This window comes from Metarhizium acridum (genome assembly GCF_019434415.1).
Source record: "Metarhizium acridum strain ARSEF 324 chromosome Unknown scaffold_141, whole genome shotgun sequence".
NCBI classification, from domain to species: Eukaryota; Fungi; Ascomycota; class Sordariomycetes; order Hypocreales; family Clavicipitaceae; genus Metarhizium; species Metarhizium acridum.
Window position 1 is genome coordinate 1919677 of NW_027094020.1, and position 17641 is coordinate 1937317.

The window sequence follows — 17641 nt, forward strand, 5'->3', positions numbered from 1 at the left end:
GCCACAAGGGCAGTGACCATGGACGTTGCCAACGGCAATCAATAAAACCTCTGACCTAAATATCAACGCTGCCGTCTTTGGCTTCATGCAGTAGCAATGCAGCATTGCTGAAGCATGTCTGTCGCCACACCGGTCTGCAGGCACGGCAAGTCGACCAGCGCTGAGTCGCCGTGTTCGGACCCGAGGAACCAAAAGTTTGCTGACCATACCAACTCAGAGTACTATTTATTACTGCTTGCCCCCCCCCCCTACCCAGAATAACGTCTAACATCGAGCCTTGTTGGCCGGATTTACGACTCTTCCTCGTTTTCAGGTGTGAGTAAGAGCTTCGTGAATTCGTTCTTTGAACAGTCAAGCAAGGATTTTGCCGAGATACAAATCAAGTTAATCCAGCATCACTTGAAAGACCCTGCTGCGTCACACCAAGTTTCCTCGCCCATCATGAAGGAGTGGTAGGCGACAAAACCTCATAGCAAAAACAGGAGTGCCATGCGCCGTGTAACGAGAATCGGCAACCATCTCATGACCCTTGGCGAGCACCACCTACAGCCGAAGCATAGAAATCTGTACCTCGGACAGACCCTGCCCCAGGAATTGTGTGGTCTCTCGAATTCGTTCTTCACCATCGGTCTCGACCTTCTGGACGGAGAAGCCAAGCTCTTATACTGTTTCTGTGCTGCCTTTTAGAGATTCTCCTTGCGTCTCCAACTTAATGCCAACAGCATAGTCATTCGCAATGGTGTTTTGCAAAGAAGGTAACAGGGCCTTATTACAAGCCCTAAAGTAGGCATCTCATATTCCTATTTGACCCAAAATTGTGTATCGCATGGCTGATGTCTCTTCTATAGAAATCTTGTTCAAAGAGATCGAGAAGCTGGAGAGTTTGTTCCGCCAAATTTTGACAGTATACTACGGAGTTTGGATGCGATGTCTGCTGAAATCGATGATCTTGTCTTTCCTGATTTGTCGGCAGACATTCGGACTACATACAGTCCTGGCCGTGAAGAATTTGACATCTTACAAGCGTACAACTCTTTGATTAAGGCTGGCGGTAGACCGATATGTCCGCTTGGTGAGACAGCATCCATATCCAAACATCCCAGAAAGCACCTCGAGCTCCTGGGCCCATGGGTCAAGGCCCCCTTGGTCGACTTGGCGATAGATTGGAAAGGCATCTTTGAGAAACAACTTTCCAATTGGCAACGCTTTAGGGCCTGGCAACAATTCCAACAGGGAATTGGAGGCTTTTCCGGATGCAGATGCACCAGAGGCATTGCTGAAAGACACCAGCGAGGGGGAAAATCGCCCCCCATCCGGCAGTGGCTACGGCTCGAGGTCTACAAAGTTTCAAGCACATTTAGCCATGGCCAGAAGACGGCTCAGTCACTGCGGATTTACTAAAGCTTTCACATTCGACATGGACTTGAGAAGACAAGACGAGTGGACAACTTGGATCGAGTATTTGAGTTTCGAGTGCTATTGTTGCGATGCCCATTCTCATACTTTGCACTTGAAACCTACTTCAGTCAATGATCTAGAGTCTATAATTATCCTAGATCATGTCGCCTCTCTGGTTGAAAAGGAGCAGACGAGCAGGCACTCTGGGATTGACGGTTATTCTGGTGATGGCACGTCGACCTCTCATCATGTTAGCAACTGTGAAAGCCCGATGAATTCACCAAAAGAGGCTCAGTACGACGCACATGCACCTAGGAAGGACGCGTATGGCGCAGATGAAGGTGTAGTTTCGAAAGTGAATGGTATCATACCTTTGTTAGGCGGGTTAATTTCCTCGGGTGCTGCTGCAACATACGATGGAACGGGGACGGCCACTGGAGAACGCAATAACACAAATCATCACAACCTCATCCTACGATGGGCTCTACTTCAAGAGCCCGAAATTGCTGCCAAGTCTGCTACGAGTCAAGGACGCCCCAGTGCTGCTGGAAACCCCTGGCCAACTACTCACACTCCGCGACGAAAGCGACATTGGGACGGTTCTCTTTGTAGAACGAGGCCTGTCGTTTTCCGAAATGACGGCTTGGGACGAACCAACGATGGTGGCGAGCTGGCGCGTAAACGGTTCAGAAATAGTATATGAGGGCGTGCCCGATCCATTCATGTTTTCTGGGAGCTGCAGCGCTTATGGTCCACGTATGGGAACAACAATTGTGTCTCAAGCTTGAATCTGTAGGAATTTTACAAGGGGCGCTTGGCAGTTGGGACTTACGCCAATCTTGTCGAAGATGGTTAATTTGGTAACTAGGCCGGTCCTCATGGTTATCCACAGCAACTTCACATATGAAGCGTCAAGGCCGACGTGAGGTTGTAGAATAATTCGGACTTTAGGGGGTTGCGACTTTAGAAGGAGCGCCTTGAGTTTGTGAGTGGCTGGATGCAATTGTATACCGTCTTTTTTTTTCCGCATACTCCGAGACATTCACGTTCCGAGGGCCCATGTCGTTGAGCATGTATGATACACAGCCTCCTCGGGCCTCAGGTATCACCAGTTCCACGACTCCCACAGTTTTCATTTTCAGTCACTTAACGTGAATTGAACAAATCAAACTCACTATTATGTGTTAGGTCTTCTCGTACGATCGAGAGACAAGCAAGCTTTTTTCTAGTGTCAGCACCAATGGTCCCAAGCCGGGGAATCCCAGTCTGCCGCCCAGCGGAATGGGCCAAACACGCGCGCACAATCCTTGCCTGGCCGTCTCCCAAAGCTGCCCCCTACAAAGAAGACCACGCAGCCCTATGCCGCGCCACAAACGATGTAAGCTCCGTCGCAGAGGCCGTTGCTCGTTTTGAGCCCGTGTCCCTCCTAGTCGATCGGGAGTGTCTACCACGGGCCGAGAAGCGGTTTCGCTCAGCACATGGCCATGGGATACATGTCCATTCTCTGGCCGGAGGCGGACTAGACGTGTGGATGCGAGACATGGCGCCCACTTTTACAATTGAGAGAAACAGCACAGGTAGAAAAAGAGAGCTGCGCGGCGTGACGTTCAATTTCAACGGATGGGGGAACAAATCCAGCTCTGAGGCGTACAGCAGCTTTGCGAAGCACTACCTGGCCGAGACGGGGATTCGACCGCTTTCGTCGTCCATCACGACCGAGGGCGGCGCCCTGGAAATAGACGGCGAGGGAACTCTCATGGCCAGCGAGAGCTCCCTCGTCAACGACAACCGGAATCCGGGCCAGACCAAGTCTCGGATCGAGGCCGAGCTTAGTCGCACCCTGGGCGTCACAAAATTCATATGGATACCGGGCCTTAGAAACGGCGACTCGACGGATTTCCACATTGACGCCTACGCGCGTTTTGTTTGCCCGGGCGTAGTTGTCGTATCGACGCCCAGCGATACCGAAGAGGCGAGTCTCTGGGTGAGTGCGTACGCCGAAGCTCGCGAGGTCCTGGCCTCAGCGACGGACGCCAAGGGACGCAAGTTGGAAATCATGGAGATGCAGGAGCCGAGAGCAGAAAAAGTTGTGCCGAAGGAGTATTTAGCCGTCACCAAGCACGAGTTTGGGCACAGGCCGGTGCACAGCTATGTCAACTTCTTGATTGTGAATGGCGGCGTGATATTGCCTCAGTTTGGGGACGAGATGACGGACAAGAGGGCGGTGGAGACGGCGAGGAAGGTATTTGGAAAGGAGAGGGAGGTGGTTCCCGTTTTGATTCGCGAATTGCCTCTTCTGGGGGGTGGAATCCATTGCTCTTCCCAAGAGGTGCCGTGTGTAGAGGGCGCGGGTTCCGTTTGAGGCGAGGTGTGGTTGTGGTTGTGAACTCGGCGGGCTCTCAGCTCGGTATGGGCAAATCTCGACCTTGTTACACGCTGCGCGAGCTTCAGTCTGGAGTCTCGAGACTGCCCCTTTGTGGAAACCGTACATGTTTTCTTGGTATTTTCCCCAATAAATGTGGGTTGGTTCTGAAAATGTGACGTATACGCAACCGCTCTCTGGCGAAAACGTACATGACTTCTCAGCAGCTTTCTGTGTCCTCTGCAGCTTCAGCCCAAGATACGCCCTCTACATGCCCAATCTCGTCCGTAATCCTGCGTCGCCATAAGAGAATTCAAGTTCCACTTCCGATTTCGTGTCTGCCAACGCCTACTTTGTTGCCATGCTGAATAGTTGATCCGTCTGCATGGACTGTGTGCTCTCACTTTCTGGGGATGATTGCCAGTGGAGGCCACCTAGATGCAATGACTCTGGAGAACAGGCAGGAGAGGGTGCCAATTGTAGCGGAAACGGGACCACATGCAGTTGACGATTGTTTTACCAAGGGGGCCATTGCATTATATGTTTGTCCTGTGTAGATGTTGAACCTCGTCACACGATGACAGGCACCTTGGCCACAGGATGCGGAGAATCTATATGGATACAAGCCCTTGTTCAGCTATAAAAGAGAGAATTGTCCTAGTAAATGGGCGTGCTTAATTTCTTTCTTACACAACAATCGTACATGCAAAAAGTATTTGACCAGATTACCTGACTAGCGTGCTGTATACTATGGGATACTATAGTATAATAGTGTACACTTCATTTTCGGCAAATATACATTCCATCACGGGCTTGACCAGCAATTTCCGTGATGTTATCCAACTTATCACCGTATTTTGCCCAGTTCCCAATTCGCATCCGTCAAAAAAGCCTGGCTATTCCAGGGCGTGACACAACCATGCCAGTATGGCTCACAATGCCTATCCCTTGTTCTGGCCTTTCTTCGTTGCAAGGAAAGACGGTTTCTTGCTCTCTGAGACTCGTCGCCGTTTCTTGCAACGCCCCTCCTCTGCAGAGATACCCTGCTTCGGAAGCAAAGACTTGGAGACCTGCACCAAATTGAGTACATAAATGCCAGTTTTGAAAGCGAGCGCACAGGTAAAAGCGTGTGCTGCAGCATACCACAGCATGGCGCGAGAACTACTTTAGCCATGCACATATAACTCATCAAGCATCTGTCCGGATAAAGCAACCGATGTCTCGGCCCAGCTCGGCCCTTTGTTTAGCCAATTCATCAAGCGCATCCTCTGCCATCCGGCAAGCACTCATGACAAGGTCAAAATTCTCACAAGAGGTATACAAGTCCGCTGTGTATTTACTGGCCCTTTCTAGCAGTCCCCTTGACGCCAGGGACCTTCACGGACTTGGCATGTTGGTGGATGAGCAAGACTGCATAGATAACTTACAGGGCGGCACGATCTTTCTGAAGGCTGCCATGTTTTATACACGCGCTGTTATCTTTAATGGACAGGTTAATCAGGCCGAGCGTATGGTCGATTATGGAACAACGGTTGAGTGTTGCGTTTTGTGTCGGCGTGGTAGGTGGGCTTGTGCGCCAGGGGAGACTGCGCAAATGGTCCCGGGTTAGCTCGATTACGAGCTGGCCGAGTTCGGCGGAATAGGTTTTGACGCGGCGAATAACTAGGTTTTGCTGCTGTACTGGTGGCCGATGCTTCCGTAGTATTCGGGCAACACAGGTCGGCTCGAGGTCGGCTGACAGTCGCATAGGCTGGTGAGGTTGTGAGAGCACAGCCAACGCCTATAGGGGTTAAAAGAGATAACTAGTTGAAACAGAGGAAGGAAGACGGATAGACAACAATAAATCATCGGGGGTGTGGTTACCTCAAGAACATGGAACTGGGCCTCGACAAATCGTATTTTTTGTGTCCCAAGTTGTACCCATGGTATTGCCTGACCGACGACATCTAGATCGAAATCGTAGGCATCAATAAGCGGTCTATAGTCCTCGGTAATCTGTCCCTTGATGTCTTTGACACGATTTCAAGTCTTGTCAGATCGGGAGTGTATGGAAGTTGTTTGGCGTAAAGCTCTGAAAGATCCTGGATAAGGGTTTGTCGCAGCTGGCGTATGTGTTCCCTCGTCAGCGACTGGCAAGGTCGCGTCTCCAAGGAGTCGCCAGACGCGATGCCTTGGGTATCCGAGTTGAATGTCGCTACTCAGCTGACACTGCACGTACGGCACCCGGCTCGCAAAGCGTGGAATGTCCTGAAGGGTCTTGATAATTGAGAGTGCGCGATAGCGCTGCTCAGGCGGCACTAGCAGTGTCCTGACTCTTGTCTGCGGGGAGTTTTGGCGCAGGACTCTTCGGGCTTGCGCTGCTTTGCTGACTCTGTGTTGCCCCTTGCGTGGCCTGGAGTTGATGATGAGGTCTTTCAAGGGCTGTCGCAACAATCCCGACCGTAAGCTTGCATCAACAGGAGTCGGATACGGTTCGGTGCAGAACGTCATGATATCAGCGATGCTTGGTGCAAGCGCCGCGCGTCAGCCTTTTGAGGAGGAATTGCATGATGGTCGGTCGCGAGGCAAACCGGGCCATTGTTTATTTCGGCTTGTTTGGTTTCCACAACGCTTGTACTGTCTCGCACTGTGTTGGCCGTCACTGCATGTCGCCGCACTGGGATAGTTAACTCAAGGTTCTATTCTGGTAATCACGCTTATCCCTATAGTATCATAAATGTCGAGCAACTATTAGAAATACCCGAGGATAAGATGGCATTTCTCTACCCCCGTAATACACCTGCAGACCGAGTTAACCGAAGATTCACGACACTCCGAGTCTAACGCTGAGGCTTGCGTCAATGGAACAGCTTTAAGGAGGATCCAGCTTGCCTTTAGAAGTTTATGAAGCTTCCTACAGATTGCCCCGTAGTCTGGAGGCCTTTAATTGTCCCATAGGCTAGGTATATTGCCAGTGAGACTAATATAGTGGACCTCTTAAAGTCGACATTGATGCTTCGCCTTAACATTACCCTCGACACCATCTCCCCGGGAATACCCGTCACTGGCACCTCTAAACACTTTAACAGCTACGGCACCGATGACAATAGGGTCAAGGGAGCGACTGAGGTGCACATTAGACCAGATCTACCAGTGCTTGACGGAGATCCCGTAAATCCACCGGACATCCGAGACCTTTAAGCGTGTATGTTGACATTCGGGGATGCTAAGGTGAAGCACCTTGCTTGTTTTAGGAACCGGTGCAGAATATTGTCTGGGACGGTTGGTTGCTACGAGTCATGGCCAGTGTAAGCTGTTTAGTGCTGTATCGACCTTGACATGTCCATTGGCTGTGTGCAGACTAATCTTGAAGTGGTCGATTGCATCTATCAAGATCCGACGACAATGCATCCCAGAACAACTTGGTAACCACTCGCGCGTCCAAATGCCTCTCCTCTACGCTGGAGTCTCTACCATCGAATACCACCCAGGAACCGGACTTCTCGTCCCCATTAGTTCGCCAAACCCATGACTGGTTAAACTTCATGGACGGTGACGAAGAAATCCGTTTGATATGTGGCAACGATGTTAAAAAGCAGCCGCCCTAGATGACCTGGAGGCGTCGTCAGCGTTCTAGGGGTCGTCTGTCTTCTGAGGATTAGTATTTACACTCTGTCAATGGCAGACCGATAATGTGCCTGTCGGGTCCCTGCGATGGCGAAGCATTACCTTGCAAAGTACTCCTTTCGTCCATCTGAAGTCGACTGAGGACTCACTCACTACATACTTTCGAATACTGCTGCTGCCTTAAGGCAGGTTGGGCTCACGATCAGACGAAAGGTTCTCATGGGTTAAGTATGAGCGGTCTGAATTGGCATTGGGGAAGGGCGTTGATGCAAGGTTATTTGCGAGAGTGAACGTAGGGCAGTTGTACCGATTCGTCACCAAACACTCGTTCGTAAAGGCACTTTGTTCACGTACAAAGGCATTTCTAGATATGGAACTGAAACCCGTATTTTTCTGAGCATTAAATGGTTTTATATACAGTGCTCTACACGGCAATTGTCCACAAACATGTTGTTGAAAGCACCGCAGAGTCAGCAGAGTGTAACTACTCCACCATGGCTTTTCGCAGGGGAAGGGGTCAGATATTTGCAACACACTGGAGTAGAGCATGGTGCACCATCCACACCATCCACGTCGAAGCTGAGGCCAGCTGAAATAAGTTCGTGGTGGTGGTGGTGCAAAACGTGGCAACGGGAATAACGGGCCATGCCCCGGCCAATATTATGGATCTTCGGCCCGATGCGTCCCTGGGCCGGCGCCGGAGTTGCTCCACCCCGCGGTAGACATGGGGCCGTTCCTTGCACGGGAGGCGCCATCGCTGCAATGAGTAAGGTCCGGCGCATTCCATGTTACAATATTACCAAACTCCAGATATAAGTAAACCGAGTAACAGCTACTTGCTATACACTTGAACATATTATTTCTGCAGGCAACTTATAATTCTAGTCTTCCCTTCCAAGAAAATGGAAAAATAAAATACCCAGATTTAACAAACCTTAGCTGTCCGCGCAACAAGTGCATTCACAACACTCAAAGAGACAATGTATTCTCAATAAATATGCAAATCAATGTCGAGCCACCGCAAAAACATCCACCGACCGCGGCGTAAAGTCTCGGCCGTTTACCGACTTTCCTGCTCAAACCCGCTTGCCAACAGCCTCAAACTCAAAAGTGACATCCTCCCACCCAGGCCGTCGCCGGAGAACAACGCTCATGCCCTCGCCCTGCCTCTCCGGCTTTGACGCACCGCCCAGAACGGTAGTATTTGCCATCCTGGCCAGCCGCACGGGAGCACCGCGCCCCCGTCAGCCGACACGTCAAACGCCAGGAAGAGGGCGGTGGCGGTCCCCAGAATCTCGGCAAAGGCAAAGTTGCGCCCGGTACAGAGGTGCTTGCCGCCGCCAAAGGGAACGTACGCCGCCCTCTTGGCCCTCTCGGCCTGGGCGGACAGCTTGGACTGGCGCTTGACGAAGCGGTCGGCGGCGTACTCGGCGGCGTCGGCGCGGTGGGTGTATCCGGCCGGGATCTGGACGTCGGCGCCCTTCTTGAGGACGTAGGACTGGCCTCGCCCGTCGGAGACGATTGTCTCCTCCATGACGCGCCAGACACACAGGGCGTGGTTGGACAGGCGGATCGACTCGCGGTAGCAGCTGACGAGCAGGGTGCACGCGTCGTCGAGCCCGGTGATGTCGATGGCGGCAACGCTGCTTCCCTGCTTGCGCTGCACGGGGGGTCCCAGCTCGTGCCGGAGGCGCTCGACGACGTCGGGCCGCGTGAAGACGTTGGCGACCATCCAGAAGGTGGTGGGGATGGTGTTGCCCGTGGCTAGCTGGAGCAGACTGGCTTCGAACCTGCCGATCTCACTGTCGGGGAGGCCGTATTTTCGGAGAACCGCGGCGCGCTCGCAGGTCACGGCCGCCGTGGTCTCGTCCTCGTCGCCGCGGGTGGCGTCATATCTGCCGAGCTCCTTCTGGAGCTTCTCACGGGCCTGTAAGCCCGCGGCGTTGATGAGCATGGTGGAATGGCCTTTTCCCAAGTCCTTTCACGAGGTCAGTTGTGACCAGTTAAAGTAGCCGGTCTGGGGGTTGATACGCACCACAAGTCATTGACAAGCTCGGGGTGTTTGAGAAGAGGGCTCTTACGGCCCATGAGGGCGGTGGTTGTCGCTGAGGTCATCAGCTCGCGCAGCCAGAGGTAGAAATTGTCGACGGGCATCTTGCTGCTTCCCTTGATCGCATCTAGTCGGGACGAAATGTAGTTGAGGGCGTTGGCATTCATGCGGTGCAGCGGCTCGCCACGAACAGTCACATGGAGGGCGTCGAAGAATTCAACCACGAGCTCGGGAATCTCTCGGAAGGCCTTGTAGGACTCTTCCTTCATCCCAAGCATGGTTTGCAAGAAGTCTACGGCGAATGGCTCGAAGCCGAGAGTCTTCTGGCGGAGAGCAGACTGGACAAGGGCAGGATCCCAGATGGCACATGTCTTGCCGCCGAGCATGGGCAGGATAGCAATGGCAGCTCCAGTCTTGTTGCTGCGCCGTGGAATCAGCCGACAGGTTCCATATAGGAGCGTTTGGATCCACTGCTTACTGTAAATCTGTGTGATATCCTGCCTGGTTCTTGATGAGGCCAATGAGGTGGCCAACAAACGTGATCCCGGGAAGCATCAGCGGTGGCTCTTTTACGTCAAGCGCTGGAATCGACCGTCTGTAGAGATGGATGAGGACGGTGACAAGAAGGGTCGAGACGGCATATCGAATGGGAGACTGCTGGAACTCGGCGACCGCAACAGCGATGATGCCACTCTCACGGATGGTGGCATTGGCAGCGCCCATCAGGGGGGAATCTGTCGTGGCCAAGGGCGTGCCGAGAGTCTGCTGAACGGCGGCCATGGCTGCTAATCGTACGGTATGGAGGAACGGAATCGTCCAAGTGTATACTTTTGATTCCCAAGAATTCCATGTAGATTCTTCTCATGAGAGCTTGCTAGCTCGGATATAGGTTGGCTTGAGCAGCTCGGTGCGAGATAATGAAACCACGACGCGAAGAGTGAATGACCTCTTATAAACATGAGGCGTGTCCGACTAGGGTACCCAAAGTGACAACTGTTGATAAGTCAGATAGCAAGTAATGTCTAGACGGCATTGCACATCTCCTTGGCGTAATGATGTCTGCGGCGTTTAATCTAGATCCCAACAGGCCATTAATATCCAAATTGGCATAAGATTTGACAAAAACCTCCCCTCACATAACCTGCATGAGCCCCTGCGCACATCGAATAATTTGCATTGCTCACATTGCTCAAGAGTCGCTCCGGACGGACACGGAATGGGGTCCAGACGAAGGAGTGTGGTTGAATTGCCAAGGTGACAAGACTAAATTGGATCTGCAAGAAAAACTTGGATTTTGACCTCATTCTCTCTTTTTGATTCATCGAGTCAACTTATTCTCGGCCCATTTTCTTGCCCTCGTACCATAGTTGCACCACGCATGGTCCTCTGCGTGCCGAAAGAGACGCCCGTTTCCGCCTCCGGAGCTCTTCGGACGTGGCGTCTTAACCCTGCCAATGAGCAACTACATGCAGAACATGCGACGATTCAGTAATACGGAGAAGCACACGCAGTACATTCACTTCTATCAAATAGATTACCTTGGAGAGTCCTTCCCCCTCCGTCAATTCCTTCAGCTGGCTGTGATGGTCCCTTTGAACCAACTCTTCATCCTCGACGTTGCATCTCCCGGTTTCTCAAAAATATTCTCAATAAGTATAAAATCGTGAGCCTCCCTTGGCGACTCGTCCAGTCTGATTTGGCAAGTAGCATTCCTGCATCGCAGCAGGCTGATCAGCTTGACACCCTGATCGTACAGAATCTCATTCTTTCCAACTGTGAGATAGACCCTAGAGGTAACGTCCCCGATGCCATCGAGCCAGGCCTCGTCTGTGTCGAGAGGAGTCATGTATGGATTGGCGGCAGAGAGGTCCCCCGCAAGGACATCTGCCTTGTGCGCCTTGATCTGGTCCTCCCCGTAGAGGGCGAGGCCCAGCGTATCCATGGCCCCGGTGGATATCATGTCGTTGCCGTTGTTTCGCTTGACCGAGTCGCTGAATACATTGTTGCTCAACCAGGGCGACACCAGAAAGACCCCTGCCAGAGGCTCCGAAAGTTGCAACAGACGGATTCCTTCATGCGGGTGGAGGATGTGGCTCAAGACTTGCATGGCCAGGTTGCCTCCCGCTGAGTCGCCGCCCATGTAGATGTCGGATGGACTGATGCCGGAATCGAGAATCGACCCGAGAGCCTCTGCGGCCTGTACTAGAGGGACGGGGAATCTGCCATCGTTCAACAGCGTGTACTGGAGACAGCCGACTGCGACCTCGACTCCGGCCTCTCTGCCGGCCAGGACGTAGGCATTCCAGCACCAGTCATAGTGGCCGCGGAGAGCAGGGGCAATGTATCCACCTCCGTGCAAGAATAGCACAATCTTGCTAGCCTTGCGGCGGTTTCCAATCCACAGGAGCGAGCCGCCTGTTTGGCCCAGCGGCTGGATGTCATGGACGAGGCGTTGGCGAAGAGCAGGTTCCCTCGTGCGTCCCAGCTTGCTCTTGACCCATGTGTAATAAGCGTCCACGGTAGGCTGTGAGTAAATCTGGATTTCACGATCATTGAATGAGGTGAAGACGGCATTCACAATGGCGCAGAACACGTAGTACTTGATGTTGAACCTGCGCCTGGCGGAGAAAAACACAATTCGCAGAATATACCATGCCATGCGTAAAGGTACTGTCATCCCGACATGTTAACAACATTGGGGCCCCATTCGTCTCATCAAGTGGAAATGCAAAACATACCGATCGTTGTGGCCTTGGTCAACAGCCTCAGATATTCCCATATTGAAAGCTTTGGTCGCCCATTCTGGTGCGGGTAACTTTGCTGAACTTCTACAGCGAGTGTGCTTTGGACCGCCTGTTGAACCATGTACATTAGCATCAGGAACAAGAACATCTATTTCGATGGCCTTTAATTCGTGGGAAGGCTGCAAAAGGCGTCCAGCCACCCAAGCCAGCAAAGCCCCCCATGCACGACCAACCCACAAACACTACCGAGCAATCGACATACCATCTTGAAAACAACTACTTGGGGAGAAAAAAACTGAGTTGGGATACTGGAAGAAAACAATTGGCCCTGCAAGACGAGAATCATCCACAGGAGCAAACTGCCCGTGCTGCGCCGTCTCGACGTCTCGAGGTTCTTTTTGTCGCCAGATGGGACGGGGACGGGCGACAAGACGTGAGCGCTTTCACGTGTAAGTCGTCCATGCCCCAAATCATCAACATTTTGCGCATGGATTTGGTATAGGTAGGGATTGTCCAAGCGAAGGGTCCAAAAAGAGGACTTGTAGCAACTTAGTCGCACCAAACTCCAAAGGACGACGGTGATTTCCCCCTCGGACCCGCTTCCCTTGATCCCCTATACCTTCTCCATCCGTCTTTTTCCTGGTCCTTAGTCAGGGGTTGGCGAAGTGCGGGGGACTCCAATTGGAGCCTCGGTACGGAGGAAATCAACCTCAACCCGCGTCATGGCTCGTCTTGCTCAAGTAGCCAGGTCGGTGATGCTGTCTGTTACTGGACGGAGGCAAAACTGCTGGCCCAGGCTGTTGGAAATGCTTGACAGCGGTGGAATCTGGTTTTAGCCCGCCCGTGGTGGCAGTTGATTTCTGTCCGAGGCAATCGATGGTTCCTATCTGACGTCTAACGAACGAAGCGGCAGCAACGACAAGCAGCTCGCGAACCAGCTCGACTCCATCACGTTGTGGGGCAAAAGCCAAAATTCAAGAGGGAACGGAGTTGAAGACGAGCCGCCAGGTAATGCGGTTGGAGTGTGTGAAGAATTGGCCCGTCATCCCGTGCGCGGGTGTGGGGTTGAGAGTTGTCACACGAAAAAATACCAAAAAACGGGCGTGGCCACGCCACAGTATTTTTGTGTGTTATACACCCTTATATTCTCTGCGACAAGAGTGTGGGTTTGGAAGTGCTGGTGGATTTGAAGCGCGTGGTTTGAAAGAGGTGTGGGTGCATCCCGAGTCACCAGCCAGCATCCAATCTGGTCGTATGCGTCTCGTCAGTAACCACTCTAGTTCACCAGCGACACATTATGTAAACATGCGTGTCTTTCTTTCTTTCTTTCTTTCTTTCTTTCCTTCTTTTATTTCATCTCTCCGTTCCCGTCCTGGGCATCTTGAGGGGCTGAAGCTTAGAAAGGAGAAATACCCACGCCATGTTTTCTCGTGAAGGCTTCACCCTCGACGTCGTGGCCCGAAACTGGATTCTCACTCCCACTACAACGCTCCCGCTGGCCCTGGGCCTGGCATGGGAACCGCTCTTTTCTCGACTGGCCCAACGGAGCTCGCGGGACCGGGCGGCAACTATCCGCTCCCGAGTCTACTGGCTCGCCGCCGCAAGCCTCGTCCTCGCTCTCAACGACCAGCTCAACAAGCAGACCGCCAATAACTGGGTCGTCGACTCCCAATGAAACTGGGACGATGAGATTGTCGTCATCACGGGGGGAAGCAGCGGCATTGGCGCAAGAATCTGCCAGAAACTCATCGCCAGGAAGCCTCGCACGCGCTTCGTCGTTCTCGACTACGTTCCACTGTCGTGGACGCCGCCGCCTGGTGCAAGACTACACTTCTACGAGTGCGACTTGAGCGATGCCTACGCCATCAAGATTATGTGCGACCGCATCAAGGCCGAGGTCGGCCATCCTACTGTTCTCTTCAACAATGCCGGCTTGGCCCGGGGGTCGACCATCATGGAAGGGACGTCCAACGACGTGCAGCTCACCCTCAAGACGAATCTGATTGCGCCGTTTCTCCTCGTCAGGGAATTTCTGCCGGAGATGGTGCGCAAGGACCATGGCCACATCTTGAATACGGGCTCCATGAGTTCCGTTGTCTCGGCCCCTACCATTGTCGATTACTCTGCTTCCAAGGCTGGCTTGACGGGTTTGCACGAGGTGTAATTGTTTTTTTTTTTTTTTTTTTTTTTTTTTTTTTTGCGCACACAGGGGAGCTTTATATAGCGAGCTCTCTAGTCAATGCCTCGTTACTGCCACTGCTCAATACTCCTACGTGTCGTCACGCTGCTCGCTTTTTTTTTCCACAGGGCCTGCAGCTGGAGCTCAAGAGCCTGCATAAGGCTCCCAGAGTGCGTCTTACGCTGGGATATTTAGCTTCATTCGCACACCTCTTTTCACCGGCAAGACGAATGAATCCAATGTCGTCGCTCCACTGCTAAACGTGAAAACCGTGAGCGACAAACTCGTGGATGCGGCGTACAGCGGCTACGGCGGTACTGTCCATCTGCCGGGCATATGCAGATACATCACTAGCTTGGTACGTCGACCTTTCTCGTTATATTTTGATGCCTTTTTTGAGTGTCTACTAACGTTGGGTGCGTATGTTTTTATAGAAAGGAGGCCCAGAATGGCTCTTCTGGCGTATTCGAGAACGCTCGTTGCGGGTTGACTATAATTTCGAGAGACAGAGGAACCGCTATGACCAGGATATTGGGAAGCGAATTGCACCCGGTCCTAAGTCGCTCGAGTAGGAATGTTTGCGGAGAGCAAACAAAGGTGGTAGTGAATGAGAATGCATAATTATATAGGCGTTGGTGGCGGCATCATTGAATATTTCCGCTAACATGGCAGAGATACAAGACTTGGACGAACGGCAACTTGGCTGCACAATATCGATGGTAGCCTAATGTCTATTGCAAGAGGCAGTTAGTTGCCAAACCCAAGTAGACAACAACATGCTGCTATACATGTGGTGTAGGGAGCGATAACCAGGGACCAATAGGCCCATTTTCAAACGGTCACTAGCCCCAGGACACATCTAGCAAGTCAACCGATCCGGATACTTGGATGCCTTTGCGCCTCGAAGCGTGCCTTTGAATGCTGTGGACCTCAGTATGTCTTGCAGAAACCCCGGCGGCGCCAACTACTAACTAGCTTCTCGCATTCGGCTAGGTAGTAGTAACCTTTTTCAGCTCTGAGGAGGCTGTTTTGCCTGGATAAAAGGATGTTACCGTCCCCGCAAGTTAGCATATTCGATATGAGCTCCTGTGGAACCGCGGCGCGACTATCATGTGGTTTTTGCAAACCAGCTCCTGTGATGGCCTTTTGGCTATTTGACGACCGTTGAATCACATTATTCACGCTGCGTCAACGGTTTCCTGACAGGTGCCAGACCAAGGTAGGCCAAGCTTGCAGCTGGTTTCGTCAGCGTGCCATTGCAGATAGATATCCCGGCACCCCCATCTTGCCACTCAACCTTCAATGTTTTCCCCCTCCCCGGAAATCAAGAAACGGCTCCTCGTTTGTCTGCTGTTAATTTGCTGAACGGAAAGTTTGGGTTGCCTCGCTCCAGTCCCCGTCTCTCTTCTCCCGTCTTCTCATTCGAAAGTCATTCCCCCAGACCCCCGTCCAAATGTCATGCTAAGTAGCTGCAGCCAGGTCTGGGGCACTTTAACCGGACACGGGACTTCTCGAACGGGCCCGGCTAGATGGCTACTACTATATCAGACGTGGGGGGACATGTCAAGTAACCCTATAACCTCAAGTGCTATTTAAACAGAGCGAGCGGGCCCAATCCAATAGACCTTTCTATATAGTTTTTCCTGACTCTCGTCGACTGGCAAAGTGCAAAGCTTTGGACTGTTGACACACGCTCAACTCCTTTTTTTATATGTGCCCTGTATATCTCTGCTGGTCGTCAAGGAGTGACTGGCCGAATGTCCACTGAGTGAGGCGTAGTAGCTATTCGCAGTCTGTCGTCCCAACTCACGCTCGCCCTTCTCGCCCAGTTCCGTCGTGTCGACAATATTTCTTCTTCATATGCTTGACTGCGTCACTAAACACATACCATGGGCAGGTCTATCCCCACATACAGCCAATTTGGCTGCATTGGGCTCTGGCTTTTCAGCCATTGGCCTTGGCGCGGTGGGCGTTGGTGTTTGTGGCCGGGTTTGGAGCCAGTCTCGCGGCGAGGAAGTATTGGCACATTTTGTCCTAGCTTGGGCTTCTGACCAGGCTTTTTATCACACAGCTGAGATAGAAGTACACGGTTTAGAGCGCCTTTGCCTGTATAATTGGTAGAATGAGCCTGATTTTTGATGACTTATATGAGTTTTACGGCTTTGGCGTTGAAGAGATGTTAGTGATGGCTGGCCGTGATGCAACAAGAGGAGTACATGTTTCCCACGCAGTCAATGTGTAAAATTCATACTTGGGAGATGATTAGCAGCGAAGTCTGCCGAGTGACTGGTTATTGACAACCCAAACCATTAGTTGTAAGTCCACGGGGTGGTGAAACGGCATCTCGGAGTCTCAATTCTCCCATGAAAACTAGGACTCCCCACACCACCTGCCACTAAAAAATGAGCTGTCAGTTTAGCCAATTTGCAGTCGTCGGCATCGTTGATGGGTTCAAAGGCTCCTGAGATGTGAAAGGGAAGCATCAAGTTCCCCGCGGCTCATCCATTTTGAGCTAGTGGCCCACCAATGATGCCCTGTGCTAAGAAGGAAGGTGCATGTCTCTGGGGCTTCGGCTCAACGACAACCGATTGACTTGTGCTTTTAACCGTCCTTCGGCTCTTCACCCCGTCAAAATTTCATCTCTGTCACTGTGCAATATCATGGGTTCCAATCATTCCATGACGAACCCTCGGGAAATAATTGACTCGCTAACACATAGAAGCTCGCGCCGTCCACATGGTACCTCAGAGCAAGGAACGCCAACGTCGCCGCAAGATTAGTCTGGCATGTGAGCCATGTTGCGGACGCAAGTCACGATGTTATGGCGGGAAGCCCATCTGCTCCATGTGCCGTCGATGAGCATTAGGTTTAGAAAGATGCGTGTATAAGTTGGAGAATGCGAGGACGGCTAGCACAGATGAGTATGTCTGTCTGTCCTGTTAGGCGGACAAGATGCCGACACCAGCAACGCTGACATGGAATCCTGTGATTCCTGTCGGGCCCTAGATATATTAAAGTCTCACACAGTCGTATCCGGAAACTAGAACAAGTCTGCAGTGACTCGCATGTCAAAGTTCCGTCGCTAGACTTTCACCTCCCCCCAATTACTAAAGCAGAGACTGAAGCCGACATAACGCAAACACCAACATCTTCATCGCCAATCTATTCAGATTACAGCTTCTTGCGGCTGACGCCCACCAAGGATTCCTCGTCGTTAGACTCGGCGCCCGTCCAAGCCCAGTCATCAAACACGGCAGCCTCCGTAGACAACGGCATCGTCACCGCCGAACCAAACAGCAGCG

The 17641-nt window shown here is 52.1% G+C and overlaps 8 protein-coding genes across 8 annotated transcripts; 6 read left to right on the plus strand and 2 right to left on the minus strand.

The window, feature by feature from the left end:
• Positions 1–736: 736 nt before the first annotated feature.
• J3458_009232 (uncharacterized protein) lies at positions 737–1401 on the plus strand (the record flags this gene model as incomplete). The annotated part of the gene is made up of 2 exons (XM_066119655.1): positions 737–783; positions 849–1401. 2 exons carry the CDS (start codon positions 737–739, stop codon positions 1399–1401), a joined length of 600 nt encoding a protein of 199 aa, XP_065975451.1.
• Positions 1402–1814: 413 nt separating this feature from the next.
• Positions 1815–2186, plus strand: J3458_009233 (uncharacterized protein; the record flags this gene model as incomplete). The annotated part of the gene is made up of 1 exon (XM_066119656.1): positions 1815–2186. The coding sequence occupies one exon, from the start codon at positions 1815–1817 to the stop codon at positions 2184–2186; it is 372 nt and encodes a 123-aa protein (XP_065975452.1).
• A 452-nt stretch (positions 2187–2638) lies between these two features.
• On the plus strand, positions 2639–3760 carry J3458_009234 (uncharacterized protein; the record flags this gene model as incomplete). The annotated part of the gene is made up of 1 exon (XM_007809132.1): positions 2639–3760. The coding sequence occupies one exon, from the start codon at positions 2639–2641 to the stop codon at positions 3758–3760; it is 1122 nt and encodes a 373-aa protein (XP_007807323.1).
• Positions 3761–4383: 623 nt separating this feature from the next.
• On the plus strand, positions 4384–6284 carry J3458_009235 (uncharacterized protein). Its single transcript, XM_066119657.1, has one exon. The coding sequence runs from the start codon at positions 4977–4979 to the stop codon at positions 5367–5369; it is 393 nt and encodes a 130-aa protein (XP_065975453.1). The 5' UTR covers positions 4384–4976; the 3' UTR covers positions 5370–6284.
• Positions 6285–8516: 2232 nt separating this feature from the next.
• On the minus strand, positions 8517–10196 carry J3458_009236 (uncharacterized protein; the record flags this gene model as incomplete). Its single annotated transcript, XM_066119658.1, has 3 exons — positions 8517–9344; positions 9398–9836; positions 9895–10196. The coding sequence occupies 3 exons, from the start codon at positions 10194–10196 to the stop codon at positions 8517–8519; spliced, it is 1569 nt and encodes a 522-aa protein (XP_065975454.1).
• Positions 10197–10655: 459 nt separating this feature from the next.
• J3458_009237 (uncharacterized protein) lies at positions 10656–13062 on the minus strand. Its single transcript, XM_007809130.2, has 3 exons — positions 12423–13062; positions 12155–12269; positions 10656–12086 (listed from the first exon to the last, which is right to left on the minus strand). The coding sequence occupies exons 1-3, from the start codon at positions 12504–12506 to the stop codon at positions 10987–10989; spliced, it is 1299 nt and encodes a 432-aa protein (XP_007807321.2). The 5' UTR covers positions 12507–13062; the 3' UTR covers positions 10656–10986.
• Positions 13063–13580: 518 nt separating this feature from the next.
• J3458_009238 (uncharacterized protein) lies at positions 13581–13835 on the plus strand (the record flags this gene model as incomplete). The annotated part of the gene is made up of 1 exon (XM_007809129.2): positions 13581–13835. One exon carries the CDS (start codon positions 13581–13583, stop codon positions 13833–13835), a length of 255 nt encoding a protein of 84 aa, XP_007807320.2.
• Positions 13836–14033: 198 nt separating this feature from the next.
• Positions 14034–14911, plus strand: J3458_009239 (uncharacterized protein; the record flags this gene model as incomplete). The annotated part of the gene is made up of 3 exons (XM_066119659.1): positions 14034–14320; positions 14535–14697; positions 14774–14911. The coding sequence occupies 3 exons, from the start codon at positions 14034–14036 to the stop codon at positions 14909–14911; spliced, it is 588 nt and encodes a 195-aa protein (XP_065975455.1).
• Positions 14912–17641: the final 2730 nt, after the last annotated feature.